The sequence below is a fragment of the Psittacula echo genome, assembly GCF_963264785.1.
Source record: "Psittacula echo genome assembly, chromosome: 7".
NCBI classification, from domain to species: Eukaryota; Metazoa; Chordata; class Aves; order Psittaciformes; family Psittacidae; genus Psittacula; species Psittacula echo.
Window position 1 is genome coordinate 41,127,109 of NC_137740.1, and position 15,960 is coordinate 41,143,068.

Genomic DNA, 15,960 nt, shown 5'->3' on the forward strand with positions numbered 1-15,960 from the left:
ATCCCCAGGCGAGATGTGCTGGTTGGAAGTTGGAGGAGACATGGCCAAATCTCCATAACATCAGGCACAGACACACCAGGGACACGAACACAGGACATGGGTGCTGATGGCCTTGAAAGGTCCTGCAGCAGCTGGGAAACAGGCAGAAAGTTGCTGGCACTTACAGCAGTGGTTAATTCCCTCCTTGCCATGCTGCTCTTCAGGGACTCTGTACATTCAAGTCCCAACAAGCAAAGGAGAATGGCACCTGTGGTGACATCAGGCTGGAAACATGGAGCATACTCACATGGTCTGACATGGGGGATCTGAGCTCCCACTGCTCAGGGATCTCCTAAAGCAGGAACAACTGCCACAGAAACAAGTGTTTGAGGCAACTGAGCAAGTTACGAAGACCCTTGGCTAGGCTGCATTAGTGATGTACCCCAAGCGCTACCGACTAGGATGTGGCCCTAGAGGCAGCTCCTGGACTCATGTTAATCATGACTCTTCATCCCATGCAGAAGCCAAGAGTGTGCAGCCAATCCCCTCAGCCACTGAGTGCAGATGTGCTTTGCATCTACCCTTTCTCCAACAGCAGGGACGCCCTGGACCAGGAGCTACATAGCTCCAATCTTTTCCAGCCCACTGTCCCTCCAAGTCCAGCCTGGTGGTGAAGGTTGGGCAGTAGATCTTGGAGGTGTGGGCTGCGGGGACTGGGAAAAACCTTGCCAATATGCTGGCAATGGCAAGCCATCAGAGCCTTGAGACAGCTGCAAGGCAACACTGCCCAGAGAGGGGCTGCAGTTTTTCCAAGGTGCCTCCCTGTTGCCTCCCTGCCCACCACAGCCACTGTCACGGGACCTGGAAGACATCCTTTCTCGAGGCAAATCAGAGATGGGATATAAACAAGCATATCCTTGGATTTCCCAGGCTGAGGAGTTTTGCAGGAAGGGCTGAGCTCGGCTGAACAAGCAGCAGTGAATCAGAGGCAGCTCAGAACATGACACCTCAGAGGAAGAGTTAGTAAGAGACCCCTTATTGCTCCAGCCTTTTGTTGTCTGCTGACTTCACTTCCTCGTCTGGCTCAAGTGTGGGGAAAGCCCGATGACAGCACGTAGAGACGAATCATCCTCCTCTGAGCACTCGACTGCACGCAGCTGTATGCCAGAGCCACCACGTGCCAGAGCTCAGTGACTGCGCAACAGGAGTCAAAGGAGCAGTGCAGAGACCCAGCTGGCCCCACTGCGGAGATGGAGCGGCCAAAGGAGAGTTCAGGAGGATGGCAGCTGCTGCTATCTCACTGCTCTTCCAGGGGCTCGACATCAGGGGGTCGTGCACCCCTATGACAACCAAAGTGTTGCCTTTCTTAGAAATTGGACAGCGTGCATCCAAGGGCCCATAGCCACAAGCACACTTCTTCAGCATCTCACCGAGGCAAACAGTGACCAGCATGGTTTGTATAACAGCTTCCTCAGTAGCTCAGATTATACTTATCTCCCACTTGCTACGAGCAGATGCTTGCGTGGCACCAGCACGACAGCACTGGAGCAGGCACAACACTAAGTGGTCATTACAGCTGTCCAACCAAGAACCTAAATTTGTAACAGCTGCCTCCTTTTGGGCACTATCATGCAACCACCCAGAAAGCTGCATGGTGGGTTTGTGCTTCTCTCTTAAATATATTGCAGTAAATATTCTGGAGGTTGTGTTTATGAATCCAGTCCCAGTTTTCTTTGCTCCAGCTGTAGTGACTTGTATTTCTCTTTCTTTGGAGATAGCTTCCATTTAGCCAGGCTTGCTAAATTTTATTAAACCTCACACCAGCAAGACAACAGTTACTTAACACCACAGAAGCATACTGTCTCCTTTCACAGCCTAGAAGAGGAATTCAAGTCCAGTAGCAGAGCACCCTGAAACAAAGCAGTCTGTAGAACAACGCACAGCAAGGAACAAGCCACAGACCTGCAGCAAATGCAGGCTCCCTTCACCTCAGGCTTGTAATGTGCCATTTCAAGGCCATCCAGGAAAGACCTTAATAGTCAGAAAGTCAGTAAGGCTACAAAAGGACTCCTGGAGTATAGTGTCTCCTGCCCGAGGAGCCACAGATCCACTTCCAGAGGCTTTTAAGTACAACATCAGAGCTTTTAAGAACAAGTTAAGTCACTTTACAAAGTTCATAAACAAACAAAATACATCAAGTTTCTATTTCCTAGCCCAGCACCTTACTTACCGTCCCCTGGTTAAGCTAGAGGAAAGCACTATTAGCTTTAAATGGTACCCTTTACTTCTGCCATGTCCTGGAAAGGGTCTGAGGACATAAAGCAAAAACTAAGACACTTGCACTATACCATTCAGCCACCACCCTTATTTTTAGAAGGTCTTTTCCAGTATCTCTTCCCAAAAATACCCATTGCTTTCCCAATAAACAGACAAAACATTGCAGGTAGTATAAGGAACATTTGGAGTATTACAGGTAACCTTTAAAGCATGGTTAAAGCCATGTTCCTATGTGGGCTTCCCTACATGGGTGCCATGTCCATGTGAGCAGCATGAGCATGACAACAGGCAATGAGGCCTGGCAGGGACAGGGCTGCAGTTCAATGCAGGTAACTCGTAGTACACATGTAGAGGTGACCACAGGTCTTCTTTCACTCTCCTTCTGGGTTCACACACCAAGTGCTGTAGCAATATACAGTGTTTACAACCACTTTTAGCAAACACTAAGGTACATAAAAGCACATTTTCATTATGCTGTAAAAAGAAGGTCTTTTTGATTCTTTGTATGAAGTTTTGTAATCCATATGTAAATCAAGTGTCAACTGCCCAAATGCTCAAAATGCATCCAAAACAATGCTTCTAATCCTCTCTTCAGCTGGTATTCTCTATCATCTTCTTAAAAATTTTATTAGAACTACAGGCTGAGTAGGAATATTTCTGGAGTGCAAGAGTTGCCTGGTTTTACCCATCACATACAGACTGATCACAATGGTTACAGTCTGGAGTGTTAAAATCAAACTGTAAAGGCACAAGAACAACTGACAATATGTAACTCTGGTATTAAAATAGGGTTTAGCACTTCTGCGGGCTGGTATCTCATCCAACCAGGCAAGAGTAGTTAAATCTGTTCCTCTGACACTGTTGGTTTTTACAATGACACTGGGTGAAGTTTGGAGTGGCACTTCTGACAAATGAAACCTAGGCTGTCCAGCATCTTCAAGATGTGAGTAGGTAAAACCTGGGGTTGCAAGAGGAATTGATGTGGGTGTGCTGGTATCCATGTCAGGCATTGCTCTTACTGTAGTCTCCCAAGATGTTAAGTGCTCCATCACAAGAGAAGTCAAAGTCTGAGAATAAGCTGAGCTGAATGCCTGGTATGTAATGGCTGTGTTTGGCGGGCAGTTCAGGTGCTCAGCTGTTAGAGCCACAAGAGAAATATTCTGTAGTGCCAGCGGGCTCTGACACATTAGAGATGGCACATTTTTAACTATCTCCATGCTCTTGAGGAGCCACTCTCTGAAACCAAGAATTTGGCAATCGCATCTCCAAGGGTTGTCATCAAGGAAGACCTCCTGCAGCTCAGGTAAAGCAGTAAAGAAGTCGCCAGGAAGAGATTGCAGCTTCGTGCTATTCAGGTAAACTTTCTGAAGGTGCTTGAGATTGTGAAAGAGGTTTCTAGGAAGAACCTCAAGCCTCTTATCAAAAAGAGAAATGTTCTGCAGTTTCTGAAGGCTCAGGAAGATGCCGTCTGGCAAACTGGAAATATTATTTGTATGCAGAGAAAGGCCCCGCAGTTCATTCAGACCACTGAATACATTCTTAGGAAGAAAACTAAGCTCTGGATTAAAACTCAGCACAAGAAGCTCTAAATTTGTCAAGTTACTAAACACAAAATCTGGTATTGTTAAGAGCTTTGTGTGATACAGCCACAGGCCACCAAGATGCCTCATTTCTCCAAACAATACTTCTGGAAGAGACTTCAGTGGGTTCCTGTACAAGGTCAATTTAGACAGGTCATGCAAATGCAGAAAGAGCCCAGAGGGCAAAACCTCAAGCTTGTTCCTGGAAAGCGTTAGGCTTTTCAGTTTATGAAGACAACAGAATGCATCAGGGGCAATGGACTGGATGTTATTGGAATGCAGGAAGAGCTCCATCAGCTCCTTCAGGCTATCAAACATACCAGACTCTATTGAAGACAGCCTGTTAAAGTACAGCATCAGCTTCTCGAGCCTGGTTAATGCACTAAATATATTTCTAGGCAGTGCTGCCAAATAATTTCTTGACAAGTTCAGTACTTTGAGTTTGGCAAGTTTCTTCAGCACGCCACTGGGAAGTGCTGTTAGTTGGTTTTTGTTCAAGTAAAGCTCCTCCAAACTAGCTAGTTTGTCAAACAGGTTCTCTTTGATGGATTTCAATCTGTTATTTTCAATGATCAGTTGCTGAAGCTGTACCATGTCATCAAACACTTCTGCGGGAAGTTCGACTAGCTTATTCTCTAGTAGTTTGAGGGCTTTTAGCCTTCTCAGGCCTTTAAAAGCCACTGGTGAAATCAGAGAGATGTTGTTTGAAGACAAGATGAGATGCTGCAGCTCCACCATCCTAGAAAAAACATCCTGCAAGTATGTTACATTAGTGCCCGTTACGTGAATTTCTGTCATGTTGCAAGGCAGATTTAAGGATTCCAGGTCTTTGATATGGGGACCAGAGCAATGAATTGCATTTTTTGAAGAGCAGTTGCACTTCTGTGGACAAATAGATGCGTCCAACTGGAAGAAAAGCTTGATCATCACTGACAAGCAGAACACCAACATCTTTCTTGAAGTGCCAGAAACATTAGCTGTTACAAGAGAAAAGAGAGAGTCAGGATTTGATCACAGATAGTAACTTAGCAGCACTTGCATGAATATATCGTAAAACCTGCAAATGTGTGCAAAATTCCTCTTGGCTTGAAAGCAAACTTCAAAATCTCTATTACTGCTGACTGCAAATATTTCTAAGGTGGTCAGCTTACACTGAGAAGTACAGATAAAACTCTTTTGTAAATCAAGTATTCCTTGTTTATATTTGTACTAGTCATGTATAAAAAAATCATATGAATATCATGATGAATCCCTAAGTAGTCATAAGGCATGTGTTTATTTGAACAGAAAAGCAACTCTAAGCTACACACAGAAAGTATTTAAAAAAAATTATCAAAAGGTCCTGTACCCACTGGTTTTTATTGTAGGTTACCAGAGGTTTAAAAATAAAGTTTAGCCTGCAAAAACAGATAACGGAGGTAAAAGGGTGTCCTATATTTTAAGTGGCCTATATTAAAAGCAAAGCAGCACAAAGTTCTGTTAAATCATTTCCCAGTATTTGCAAATATTCACTTCTTGGAACAGCTCAACATCACACAAAAAGCAACAGGCTATTTTTGACATAGTCTGAAATGACACACAAGAACTCATAGAGCACAGGACAGGAGAGAGCCTCTAATAACCAACGAGTTTCATTTCAACAGCTTAACACAATGCTAAGTTATCAGTGGTATTAAAAATATAATGAAATGAGGGGAAAGAAGTGCCATGAAGTTAGCTGGAAAGCTGTAGCAATAAGGGTAGATCAGCATGAAACACCATGAAGTTGGGAAGTTGTATAGATTTCCAAACAAAAAAAGGAACAGGAAAGCAATCCTGGCTATAATGCTAATATTTAAAAGAGCATGTCAAACAGAAATCCACAGTTTAGAAATACTTCCTTAGTGAAATCAACAAGTCTAAGTGTACCAGAAACCTGAAAGTCAAGCACCTGGCAGATGAGTAGGAGAAGCAACAGCTGGGACTGCAGGAATAGCTGCACAAGTTCTACAGACACAGCTGGAACAGCCAATGCTGTGTCAGTCTTTGGCATTGAGAACACTGGGGAAGAGGAGTGCTCCATCCCAACATACCCTTTTTCCAGGGGAAAGGGTGAAGCTCTCCCCCATCAACATCACAAACAGACACAAGTACAAACCCTACCACTGAGATAGCAGAGCTTCTTACATGCCTGAACTGCTGAGAAGAACCATGGACCAAAACCAGCTGCTGCATCAGGGGAAAAAAAAAAAAAGCAAAAGAGAGTAGCTTAAACATAATAAAATAAAAAGATTCTTGGTTAGGTTCAGAGCACTGCAGATTGGTAAAATCTGCATCCCTTCCTTGGGAAGATAAGGACATGGCATCTAGTGGTATCAACTACCAGTAACATGGTGTTGCAAAGCAAGCTCTTACTGGGCTTTCTGGAACTTTCTGAATGAGACTGTAAGTCACCAAAACCAGGCTGTAAGATTTCACCCTTCCAAAGGACTTTTCCATGTCAAACATGAATCTTTCAGGGTATCCTGTCTTCCTAGTAGTACCTCCCACCCCAAAACCGACCATTTCTCATAAACCTTCACCTCAAAACTCAAGAACCATCCTGTCCCTGAACCCACTTATCCCCACCTTGGCATGCTGATGAGCACATCCCTGTCCACATGGGCACCTAAGCCCACAGCACGATGAGCAGGCAGCTGGTGAACTGCTTCCTGATGGGGCATGGGCAGAATCCTCCACATGCAGCAGAAACACACCAAGAAATATCCTTTTCAAACCCTAACTGGCATCTCAGCCTTCCTCAACTCGAGCCAAGACCACAGCAGAACTGCAGGATTCAGTGAGATGGAGAAATAAAAATCCAGAGAACAAGAGGGGTAAAAAAGCCCAAACTAAATTGTTATGTTAGAGACTGTAAATGCAGGTCCCTCAGAAGGCATGACTGCTGACCTCAGTCTGTAAAATAAGAAACAGGTTTACGCTAGACTAGGCTGGGGATGTCCGTTTTCCTGGTCTTATAACAAAAGAGTGTATGCAATGAGACAATGTTAGACACTCAGAAGTGCTTGAAGACATTTTCACAAACAACAAAATGGTAGAAATTCGTGCAAGAGACTTAAGACGACAAGCATATGACTGGCACAGGAACTGGATAATCCTATGGATCCCAAACATCTACAGCTGCGAATGGTATTTTTAAAAGAAATAATTTAAACTTCTATAATGGAAGTCACAGTAAGATCCATATAATAATAATAATTATACATTCCTATGCATCATCTCCTCAAACCCTTCTGTGAGACACCTGGCATTCCAGAAAGGACACCAGCCTGGCTGGTCATTTACCATGTCCTGGTCTAAAGACTCTTTCCCTTTCTACCACCCCCTTAATATTTCTCAAGACTAAAAAAGGATGCCAGAAGCAATGCATTAATAGCGTTGCTATATTAAAAGTCACAGATCAGTTTTGAACTTAATTTCATAGAATGCTGAGCACACATATGATTTACCATGGTACTTAACTTTTTTACTTTCTTGCAAGTTTCTATACTCACGTGAGCATGAAAAGGGAATTTTAAATTGTACCTTATAAACTTATCTGCCTTTCAGATGAACTTACTAGGAGCACAGCAGGCAATCGGGCTTCACCATGATTCTGCACTTTAAAGGGGAAGTAAAACAGCAAAACGCATCCTCTAGATAACACTTTCACCCCTATTTGCGTAACTACTGTGAAAGGCCAAAGAGTATTTTAAGCTTTAGAGCAGATTTTGCCTACATTTAGTTGTGTAAGCAGACAGCTTCCACGGGTTGTATGCAACTCCAAAATTAGATTTTGAGATCACTGACAGAACAGGAGAAAGTTTGAAGTCACACATGCAACAGCACAGAAAACACTTGCAGCTTCTTTGACAGCAATACTGAAGCATGTGCTTCAGCCAACCCAGTGCAAATCTGGGTGAAGTCAGAAGTATACCTTTCAATATGAATTATCATCAGAAATTACAAATTTGTTACACAGATTCACTGTGGTCTGCCACACATTATGTTTTGAAGGAGTGGACACACCTACTTTAACCAACCAAGTGACTGATCTGTACCTTTACAAGGCTGCTCTGACTTACTTTCTTGCAGGACTGGAGTCAAAGCAATTTGAGTAAAGAATTGAGAGGTTTTTATTTAATGCTTTGGCTAAGCAATCCAGGGTTGGCCTATTTGGCTTCTGTTTTTCCTCCAAGTCTTCTGGCCAACAAAGCCTAAATCCAGAAAGATTCTGAAGAGAAAAAAGCTTTAAGTTACAAAAATATTAGCTTGAAATTGAAAGATTAAGTTTTTCTAATTAAGTAAGCAGGTATTGTAAGCATCTTGTCTTCAAATTTAAAATAATGTGCTCTGCCAATGAACATTTAAATGGTGGGTGAGCCACAGGATGGAAAAGGTGTCTTCATTTCTGCATGACTCTTCTGAAGGCGACTGCGGCAAAGTGACAGCTCACAACCAGGAACGTTTGCCCTAGAGTCTTTTCAAGATAACGCCTCCCGCATGTCAAAGAGCAGAAGGAACATGTGGATAACAGGAAGTAGAAACAAGCTGCTATCACATGTACAAGGTCTGGCTTTGAAATGGCTCTCATGAGCCAGCAGGTAAAAGTATGGTCAGTATTATCCCACTGCAGAACTGCAGTGCTACCATACCACTGCTAACAAACAGCATGCATACTTCTCCACCCAGTTTTCAAAAATACACAGGCACTGAACAAGACACCCATGACATCAGGGAAAAAGTCTGTATTCTTCAACAAGCTTTTGATCTACGTGTATGAAGAATAATTAAAAACCATTTCATGAAACTAATGAGAAGAGTTAAAATATCTGTTCATTTTAATTTTATTTTCAAAGAGCTTCAGTCACAAAAATGATTTACAAGTCTATTTACAATTCTATTGTACAGTTAATTATGTATGCCTCTTGACAACAGGGTACCATTCTAGAGCAGCAATACATATTTTAAATACAAAGATGTAGTATCATTTCAGATCTAAAAATAAAAAGGAAGCTGAGCTTCTAGAGAGTGCTGTACTGATGAACCTTTTAATCTGTGTTAGGCTTGAGGAATTCATGACAATTCATGAGTAGTTTCTCGTTCACATAATTATCAAACAAGCTGCAGTTTGTTGAAAATAGCTTTAAAAACCTGAAGCTTTACTGTATAAAATCAAGACTCTAAAAACTGTCAAAACCGCACAGCTTTCCCTTAGACATACAAAAACCTAAGTTTACAAGTCAGAATCCATGGGAGAAATCCTACAGAACTTTAGCTCTCTCATTTGGCGATGCCCAACATAAGCATTAAAAATTTGCAGCATAAAAAGGACTCCACATCTGCTTAATATTATACTGTATATACATACACAGTACAGGATTCTTTACCCAATTTGTGATGACTGTTCAGCACAACCTTCATGAAGAAAGACAAAAATAAATAGAATTAAAAATCCAATAACTCTTAAAAAGTGCAACAGTAAGAGTTTCCAATTGAAGTTACAATGAATACGGACAGTCAGTGCTGTGGGTGTTTTAGCTGCTTCTACTCAAGCATTACTCACAGCATTTTTTTTGTTTTTACAGTAGATTTCATTCTATAGTACATGAAACTACAGTTTCTGCTAATCGAATCTGAAGGGAAGAGGAAAAAACCTTTAAAAATAACCCTGAGGGATATACAATTTAATGATCTTGCGATTTATTTCTAAAAAGTAACATTTATAATTTAGCAATTGCTTTTCTGGATAGACCAGTCCTTTAGGTATGTGCATAAATAATATTGAAAAATCAGTAATATTTACAAATCTTAATACATCAAAGTAAAATACGTACACATTAAGTCTGCATACACAAATAATTTAATAATAAATCAAACTCCTCAACGTAAGGCCAAAATATACAGCAGGAAGAAAATGCCTACTAAGTATCTAGTGGAGCTCACTAAATCAGTCTGTTCACCTGAATTTAGACTTCCAAGATGAACATTAGAAGAGATTCTTTTCACTACGAATTGAATTCCATTTTACTTCAAAGCAGAAACTGAATACACTAGTGCAGATATAGTTTGCTGCATTTCTGAAAACCAGAAAAACTAAACTGCTCAAGATGAGAAAAATTATAGGTGGCTAAACTCAGCTCTTGGGCAGGAAGGCATAAATCCCAATAATTGCAGAAGATGCAAAAGCTTATTTTGTGGCTGAACTTGCAACAACAAAAAGGATTCTTAGAAAAGCTGATATATTATTCTTGACTAAGCGTCAGAAGCAAATAGGTCAGAGCTCAAGCATGCAACCTCAAGAACATTTACCAACTCTGAACACATACCTTGAGGAAACCAGCTCCCATTTGCAAAATATTCAAGTTTAATAGGCTCATGACCCATGAGTCACTCAATCGAGTGGAGAGACTTTGCAACTGAGTTCCCTAAAATGCTCTCTGAAGTCAAGCCTACCTTAAAAAGCTGTTTCCTCTTTACTTTCTAGATAAGTCTAATTAATCAGAATCAGATTGAAAGTCTATCTTCAGGAACCAAATATGCCAAGAGAAATTATCAGTTTAGCAAGAGTATTAAGCAAAAGTATTTCAAAGGGAAAGACACAAATATTTTCTTTGACTTCTGATGGAACAGTCAAGCTACAATGGCCAACAAAATGGAAAGCAAAAGCATTTAAGTGTAAGTCACAGCTCCCAGGTCCAAGATGCATAGCTTCACAACATTTTTCAACTAAAATATTGTGGGGTTTTTAAAATTTGAATACTACTTACGCAGCTAAGAATTATTCTTCATCAATTATTCCATGCTACAAAGATTGTGTAAAATCCACACTGACAGAAATCAGCCAACTGACTCAAGTTCATAATTAATAAATTTATCCAAGTCTACAGTTGCAGACCCCTTAAAAGCTACTGATGTTGTTTTATGTTTACGGCCTTAAGAAGCCAGGACTTTTACACTGCGCTGTTGAATGAATGCTAAGAAAACCACTTCCCCCTTCCTCCTGTTCCACCCCTTAAAAAACAAACAACAATAAAAAAAGTAATCAGGAAGAGAGATGACAGCTGGACCGGAGGATAGGACACCATACGCATACTATTTATGAGGAACAAGTGCTAATAACTTAAACCCCCCCAAGTTCTAGGAAAAAGTCTTCCAAACCATTTAGCATGACTTTTAAATTCCTCATTGGCACAGTATGTTCAATGCTGCAGAACCCATAACCTCAGCAGTGGGGGACACTGTCCATACTGACTTACAGAACAGCACAGGGGAATTAGGTCTGATCTGAAAATTTCCCCATATTAAAACAATGCAGGAATGAAGTTGTCTTCACAGGAATTAAAACAAAAAGAAATCCCAACCAACAAAAAAAAACAAAGCCCATAGAACAAACAATGAATACCACCCAACCTCGAATTCCATCGTCAGAATACACACGCTTCAAAATGATCCCAGCCAGCAAGGGAGTTTGGGGCCCTCCTTCCACAACTACTATAAAGGACCCGACTTGCTTCTCTGAAGGTTCTCTAGAGAATTGTGACTTCTCCAGATCCCTCTCAAAGATTGGAGGTGTCTGAACCAGTCAGTTGCACACTGATCAACAGTCCTTATTTTGTCATCTCCCTAAAGACACCAAAAACGACTTTTCTAACAGTTTAACAAGTTGAAGATGGTTTGGACAGAAGTAATTTGTGGTCTCAAAAAAACAAAAAAGAAGTTTTAAACTCTGCACGTGAAGACGATGCCTGCTTCTACATCTTTGCAGACCTGTTTTTCTAGTGGTCTTGTATTTGACGCCGCCTAATGGCAAAACAACGTATCGCTACCCCAAGTGCTTAAGCAGCATTACTGGTGATGCAAGGTTTTCTTTTTTTCTTTTTTCTTTTTTTTTTTTTTTTTTTTTTAATAAATAAAATACACATAAGCCTTATAGTTCTGCAGCAAGACAGATTTTAGCTCATCTATTTTCACTTAGTTGTGTTTCATACAGCTACATATCGTGCTTAAGACACTGGCAGTCTCTTTGAAATGTGTATGTTCTTAACATGCACAAATCCCAAAGCTTGGGCATGTGAAAATATTCTTCCCTCCCATCCCCATTTCCTTTGCAGCAGTAACTCTGGCCTTACTACTTCAAGGTATATAGGAAAATTGTCTTAAGATTTACAAATAAAACATGGTCCACAAAGGGATAATCGAATCCTTCTGCTGGAAAAAAACAAGGTGTGTGAAGAAATATAGAGCTAAATGTAATAAAACATGACACAGAAGGAAGTGTTTAGATTCTCCAGCCTTCCTTCTCCAAAAACTTTAGAGTGTAGCCAAATGCCTCCTCCTCTGGAGGCCACTTAAGCCCTTCCTTGGGGTTAGCTATGAAAGAAGCCAAGAACCCACTTGAAAGCAATGTGCTTTCTTCTTAAGGACAGAGCATAATGTTTCTATAACATTCCCAATTCCTGCTGTGGCAGACTGAAGAATTAAATTTAAAACCCAAACATTACACCTGGAAACACTCCTTAATAGTGGGGACAAAATTCAAGGTACACACACCAAAACTTCAGAACCGTTCTCAGGCACAAAGCTTTTCAACAGCTGAGTATGAAAAAAAGGAAAAAAAAAGAAAAGCATGGTAAGACTATTATGTGCCTCTAGTACACTGATGTCATTGCATCATAGGGTTTACATGAACACGTGCCCTGGTAAGCAGGTTAGCACAATGATTAAGATACTCCAGGCAAATATAATGAACCTGTTTTCACTGCCCTGCAGTTTAAACCTTCAAATACGTCTCATTTAAGAATAATGAAATTCGAAAGAAGGTGGAAGGAAACCATCATTTTTGTTCTGCCTAAGGAAACCTACATTTTTAAAATGTATAGCCATAACATGTCTGGCTCTGAACTTTGTATTCAGCAAGACAAAACAGTTGGACATATCTGCATTAGAATTTGACATTTAGTATACTGCAATTTCAAATAAAGCCTTAAAATTACATTCTTACGAATACTACTAAAGACACATGCCACCAAGATCCACTGTTATGTTACAGTGATTATTTGATATGAACCATTTTCTTGGGATGGTGCTTTTGCTTCTGTTGTTGTTCTGGGTTTTGGTGGCCATTCTGGATCAACCAGCAGTTCCTGAGCTAGATGCATATACTTGGCTTTTGGTGTCTTCTCTCTGCAACCCAACAGGGAAGAAAGGAAAGAGACTCCACAGCGATCCACAGCCTCCTGCAGAAGCGAGAGATTTAAAAGTTGGATTACCATAAGAAAAAATTAACTAAGAACACACTAAAATGCTTGAACACCTACTGTTTTAGTTTCTAATTTACTGTTTTGTCATATTGGTTCTAGAATGTATAGTACAGAAACTCTTCTGTTGTGTCATTACTTCTATACCATGGTAGCAATGATATTTAAAAAATATTAAGAAAACCCAAGTATTCTGCATTATTGCAACATTGAAGGTCACCAACAGCTTTTATGCGTATTTTATGACAGTTTCCATAAACAAGGGTATAACAGGCACAGTTAAATGATGTTACTGTTGAAGAATAAAAGCCTGGTCTAGAAAAAGAAGTCAAATTCCCAGAGTCTCAGAACACTTTTAAGCAATGAATTGTCTAACTGAAGGCAGCCAGCCAAAAGTGGCAGAATTCAACTTGCTGATACTGTGAAACCTAAGTCCTACAGGTATCAATAGTTATCAAAACAGACACAAATTACTGAATTTAGGTCTTCCTTCCTATTTTTCCTCTCCCAGTCCTAAATGCACATAACTAGCTGGAGAAGAGAAACACCATTCCTGATTCTTAAGACTGGATCCCTCTCATGTCTCAGAGAGCACCGATAGCCTACAGGGCTGACATCTAAATGAAGATATATTCTACAGTTTTCTTTGTGCTCTGAATTTCTTTCAGTTGGTGAACTGAACCAAACATGAGCCTTAAGCACAACTTCCATTCTTCAGTGAACACAAGGCAATTTGCTCTTAAACAGCCTCAAAAGGACAAATGTAAGCTGAAGTGAATACATTTAATAAAAATTAGTGCTGAGAAATAAACCACTGTAATTCTAGCAAGAACAGATGTACAACCAACTGAAAGTAATAAGACAAACAGGCCTAAAGAAAAAGCTAGTTTTTATGGGATTCACATAGATTTCTGTCTTGTATCATGACCAATATTCATGGTGACCTGAAAAACCACAAGCTAAATCTGAACATCTCCTAATGGCCTCCTAAACCATCTGAATAACATACTTTCATTTACCGTTTTGTTTAATTTCATTTATACATGCTATAAATTACTGCTCTCAGACAATGATCTAAAACTCCCAACCAAATCAATTTAATAAAGAACTGGATTAGACCCAGCATCAGCAATTCTGATTCCAAGCACATCAAGCGTTTCCCAGTCCTAGCATGCTAGCTTGTGAAAAAGCAAATAAAATTTGCTAGTGTGCAAAATGAAGATAAAGTGTGAAAAGTCTTAAAAGCAATCCTCTGGGTTTGCTTCTCAGCTCTTCTGTACAGAGGTAATTTTGATAGTCAACAAGGAGAAAAATATATAACCAGAAGCCTTCCTTTTTAATATTCTAGTAACAGAAATCTGATTTCAGTAGCTTAAGCTTAAGATAAGGCAACAGACACTTATAGATCATAAAAAGATAACACCGAATTAATCCACATGCACTCAAATGATGACAGCAAAATACTAGTCTCCAACCTGAGGAGGCTGGGCCATGGTGAGGCGATATTCTCCTTGTTTGTCTCGATTGAACACAACCTTCCAAAGGATCATATCAAGGAGGACATTCTGTGAGACATTATAGTGAGCAGGAAGAGTTAAAGAAACTAATGATCATTTGTTGTTAGTATGCACATTACAAATAAAACCTGAAATAGCGTTAGGCATAACTGAGTGCCGAAACAGAGAGTTTACATGACTTGTCAGTACTTAAGTGATTAACATTTTCATTCTTAAAGTGCTCACATGAGATTTAAGAATACAAACATGTACTTTAAATCAACTGCAACAGTGACCACAACCGCATCCATCAATATGGGTAAAAATCATAAATACAAATTCTTAAGGTGTTTCAATACTCTAAAAGAAACTATGAAGTACTGAAAACATCAGTACTTAAAGCACTTTCCCCCCAAACCATCTTTAATATTATAGTGGATTTCATGCTGGAGCTGTGCTTTGTTCATAGTTTGTTTTAAACCAGTCACGTTCCCAGAAAAGCTTTAGTGGGGTGACAATGCAAGGCCACCAGCAGGAAATCTGAAGGAATTCTGTAGGAGCCATTCCAGATTTCAGAGCAGGCAGAAGTTGAACAATATGTTCAGTACATCTGGTTACGCTCATACTGCTGTGTAGGAGGACTTGAGAGCCTTGACAAATCCGGCAACACAGGTGTGAACCTGTATCTTCCATGGCCTTGGGCCTACAACTCTGATCTTCGGACAGATTCCATTTTTAACTTCTGACTAACCTCTGCCATTGAGAAAGGGAAGCTAATTATCCAGACTTTAATAGATTATATTAGATAATCTAATTAAATAACAGATTTTATAATGCTTATGATTTTATAATATACCAGAATTTTATAGCACTTCTATAAACCATTTGCCAACAAATCTTCAGATTACTAGATGTTCGTTTTTGAAGCCAGTCTATCCCAGGCTGTAAGGAGGTGAAAAGAAACATCTGCTAGGATCTGCCTTTGTTGTGCAATATATTTCTGTCATCTGGTAGAAAGAATATGCATGCTTTGTGAACCTAGTCTGGGACCCACATGGAAGCAAAAGCTTTACAGAGCATTTCAGAAAACATGCGTGGGGCAGCCACAGTCAGAAACCATTCCTGTTGTAGAAGCCATGAAGAAACTACATAGGATCACAGCGTGACACGAAAGGTTCAAATTGGCAAGCGTGACAAAATATGATAAACCAAATCCCTTATTTATCTCATCAGCATGAGACTCTTAAAGATGCAATTACTGAGGGATTAGTCTTAGCAGAACAAACTCTAGGTGATATACATACAGATTACATTATTAAAAGAAGTAAGGCGATGCCACCAGCAGCTTTT

At 40.3% G+C, this 15,960-nt stretch overlaps 2 protein-coding genes across 5 annotated transcripts in view; both read right to left on the reverse strand.

Moving 5' to 3' along the window:
• Positions 1-1,855: 1,855 nt before the first annotated feature.
• On the reverse strand, positions 1,856-12,775 carry GP5 (glycoprotein V platelet). Of its 4 annotated transcripts, none has more exons than XM_080624203.1 (3): positions 10,625-12,775; positions 7,940-8,088; positions 1,856-4,813 (listed from the first exon to the last, which is right to left on the reverse strand). In XM_080624203.1, exon 3 carries the CDS (start codon positions 4,785-4,787, stop codon positions 2,865-2,867), a length of 1,923 nt encoding a protein of 640 aa, XP_080480329.1. In that variant the 5' UTR covers positions 4,788-4,813; positions 7,940-8,088; positions 10,625-12,775; the 3' UTR covers positions 1,856-2,864. The 4 variants fall into 4 exon arrangements, with proteins under 4 accessions (XP_080480329.1, XP_080480332.1, XP_080480330.1 ...); XM_080624206.1 differs by having other exon boundaries at positions 7,916-8,088; XM_080624204.1 differs by lacking the exon at positions 10,625-12,775 and adding an exon at positions 10,184-10,249.
• Positions 12,776-12,895: 120 nt separating this feature from the next.
• Positions 12,896-15,960, reverse strand: part of ATP13A3 (ATPase 13A3) — a gene marked incomplete at both ends in the record, with an annotated part of 37,306 nt that continues 34,241 nt past the window's right edge. Inside the window, 2 exons of the mRNA XM_080624193.1 lie at positions 12,896-13,093; positions 14,590-14,679. Of these exons, the coding sequence (XP_080480319.1) occupies positions 12,896-13,093; positions 14,590-14,679 (288 nt within the window). The remainder of the gene's footprint in view (positions 13,094-14,589; positions 14,680-15,960) is intronic.

What these genes read in the sequence shown, in the direction of transcription:
- GP5 (XM_080624205.1), bottom strand. Translation starts at nt 4,787, where the DNA reads ATGTTGGTGTTCTGCTTGTCAGTGATGATCAAGCTTTTCTTCCAGTTG.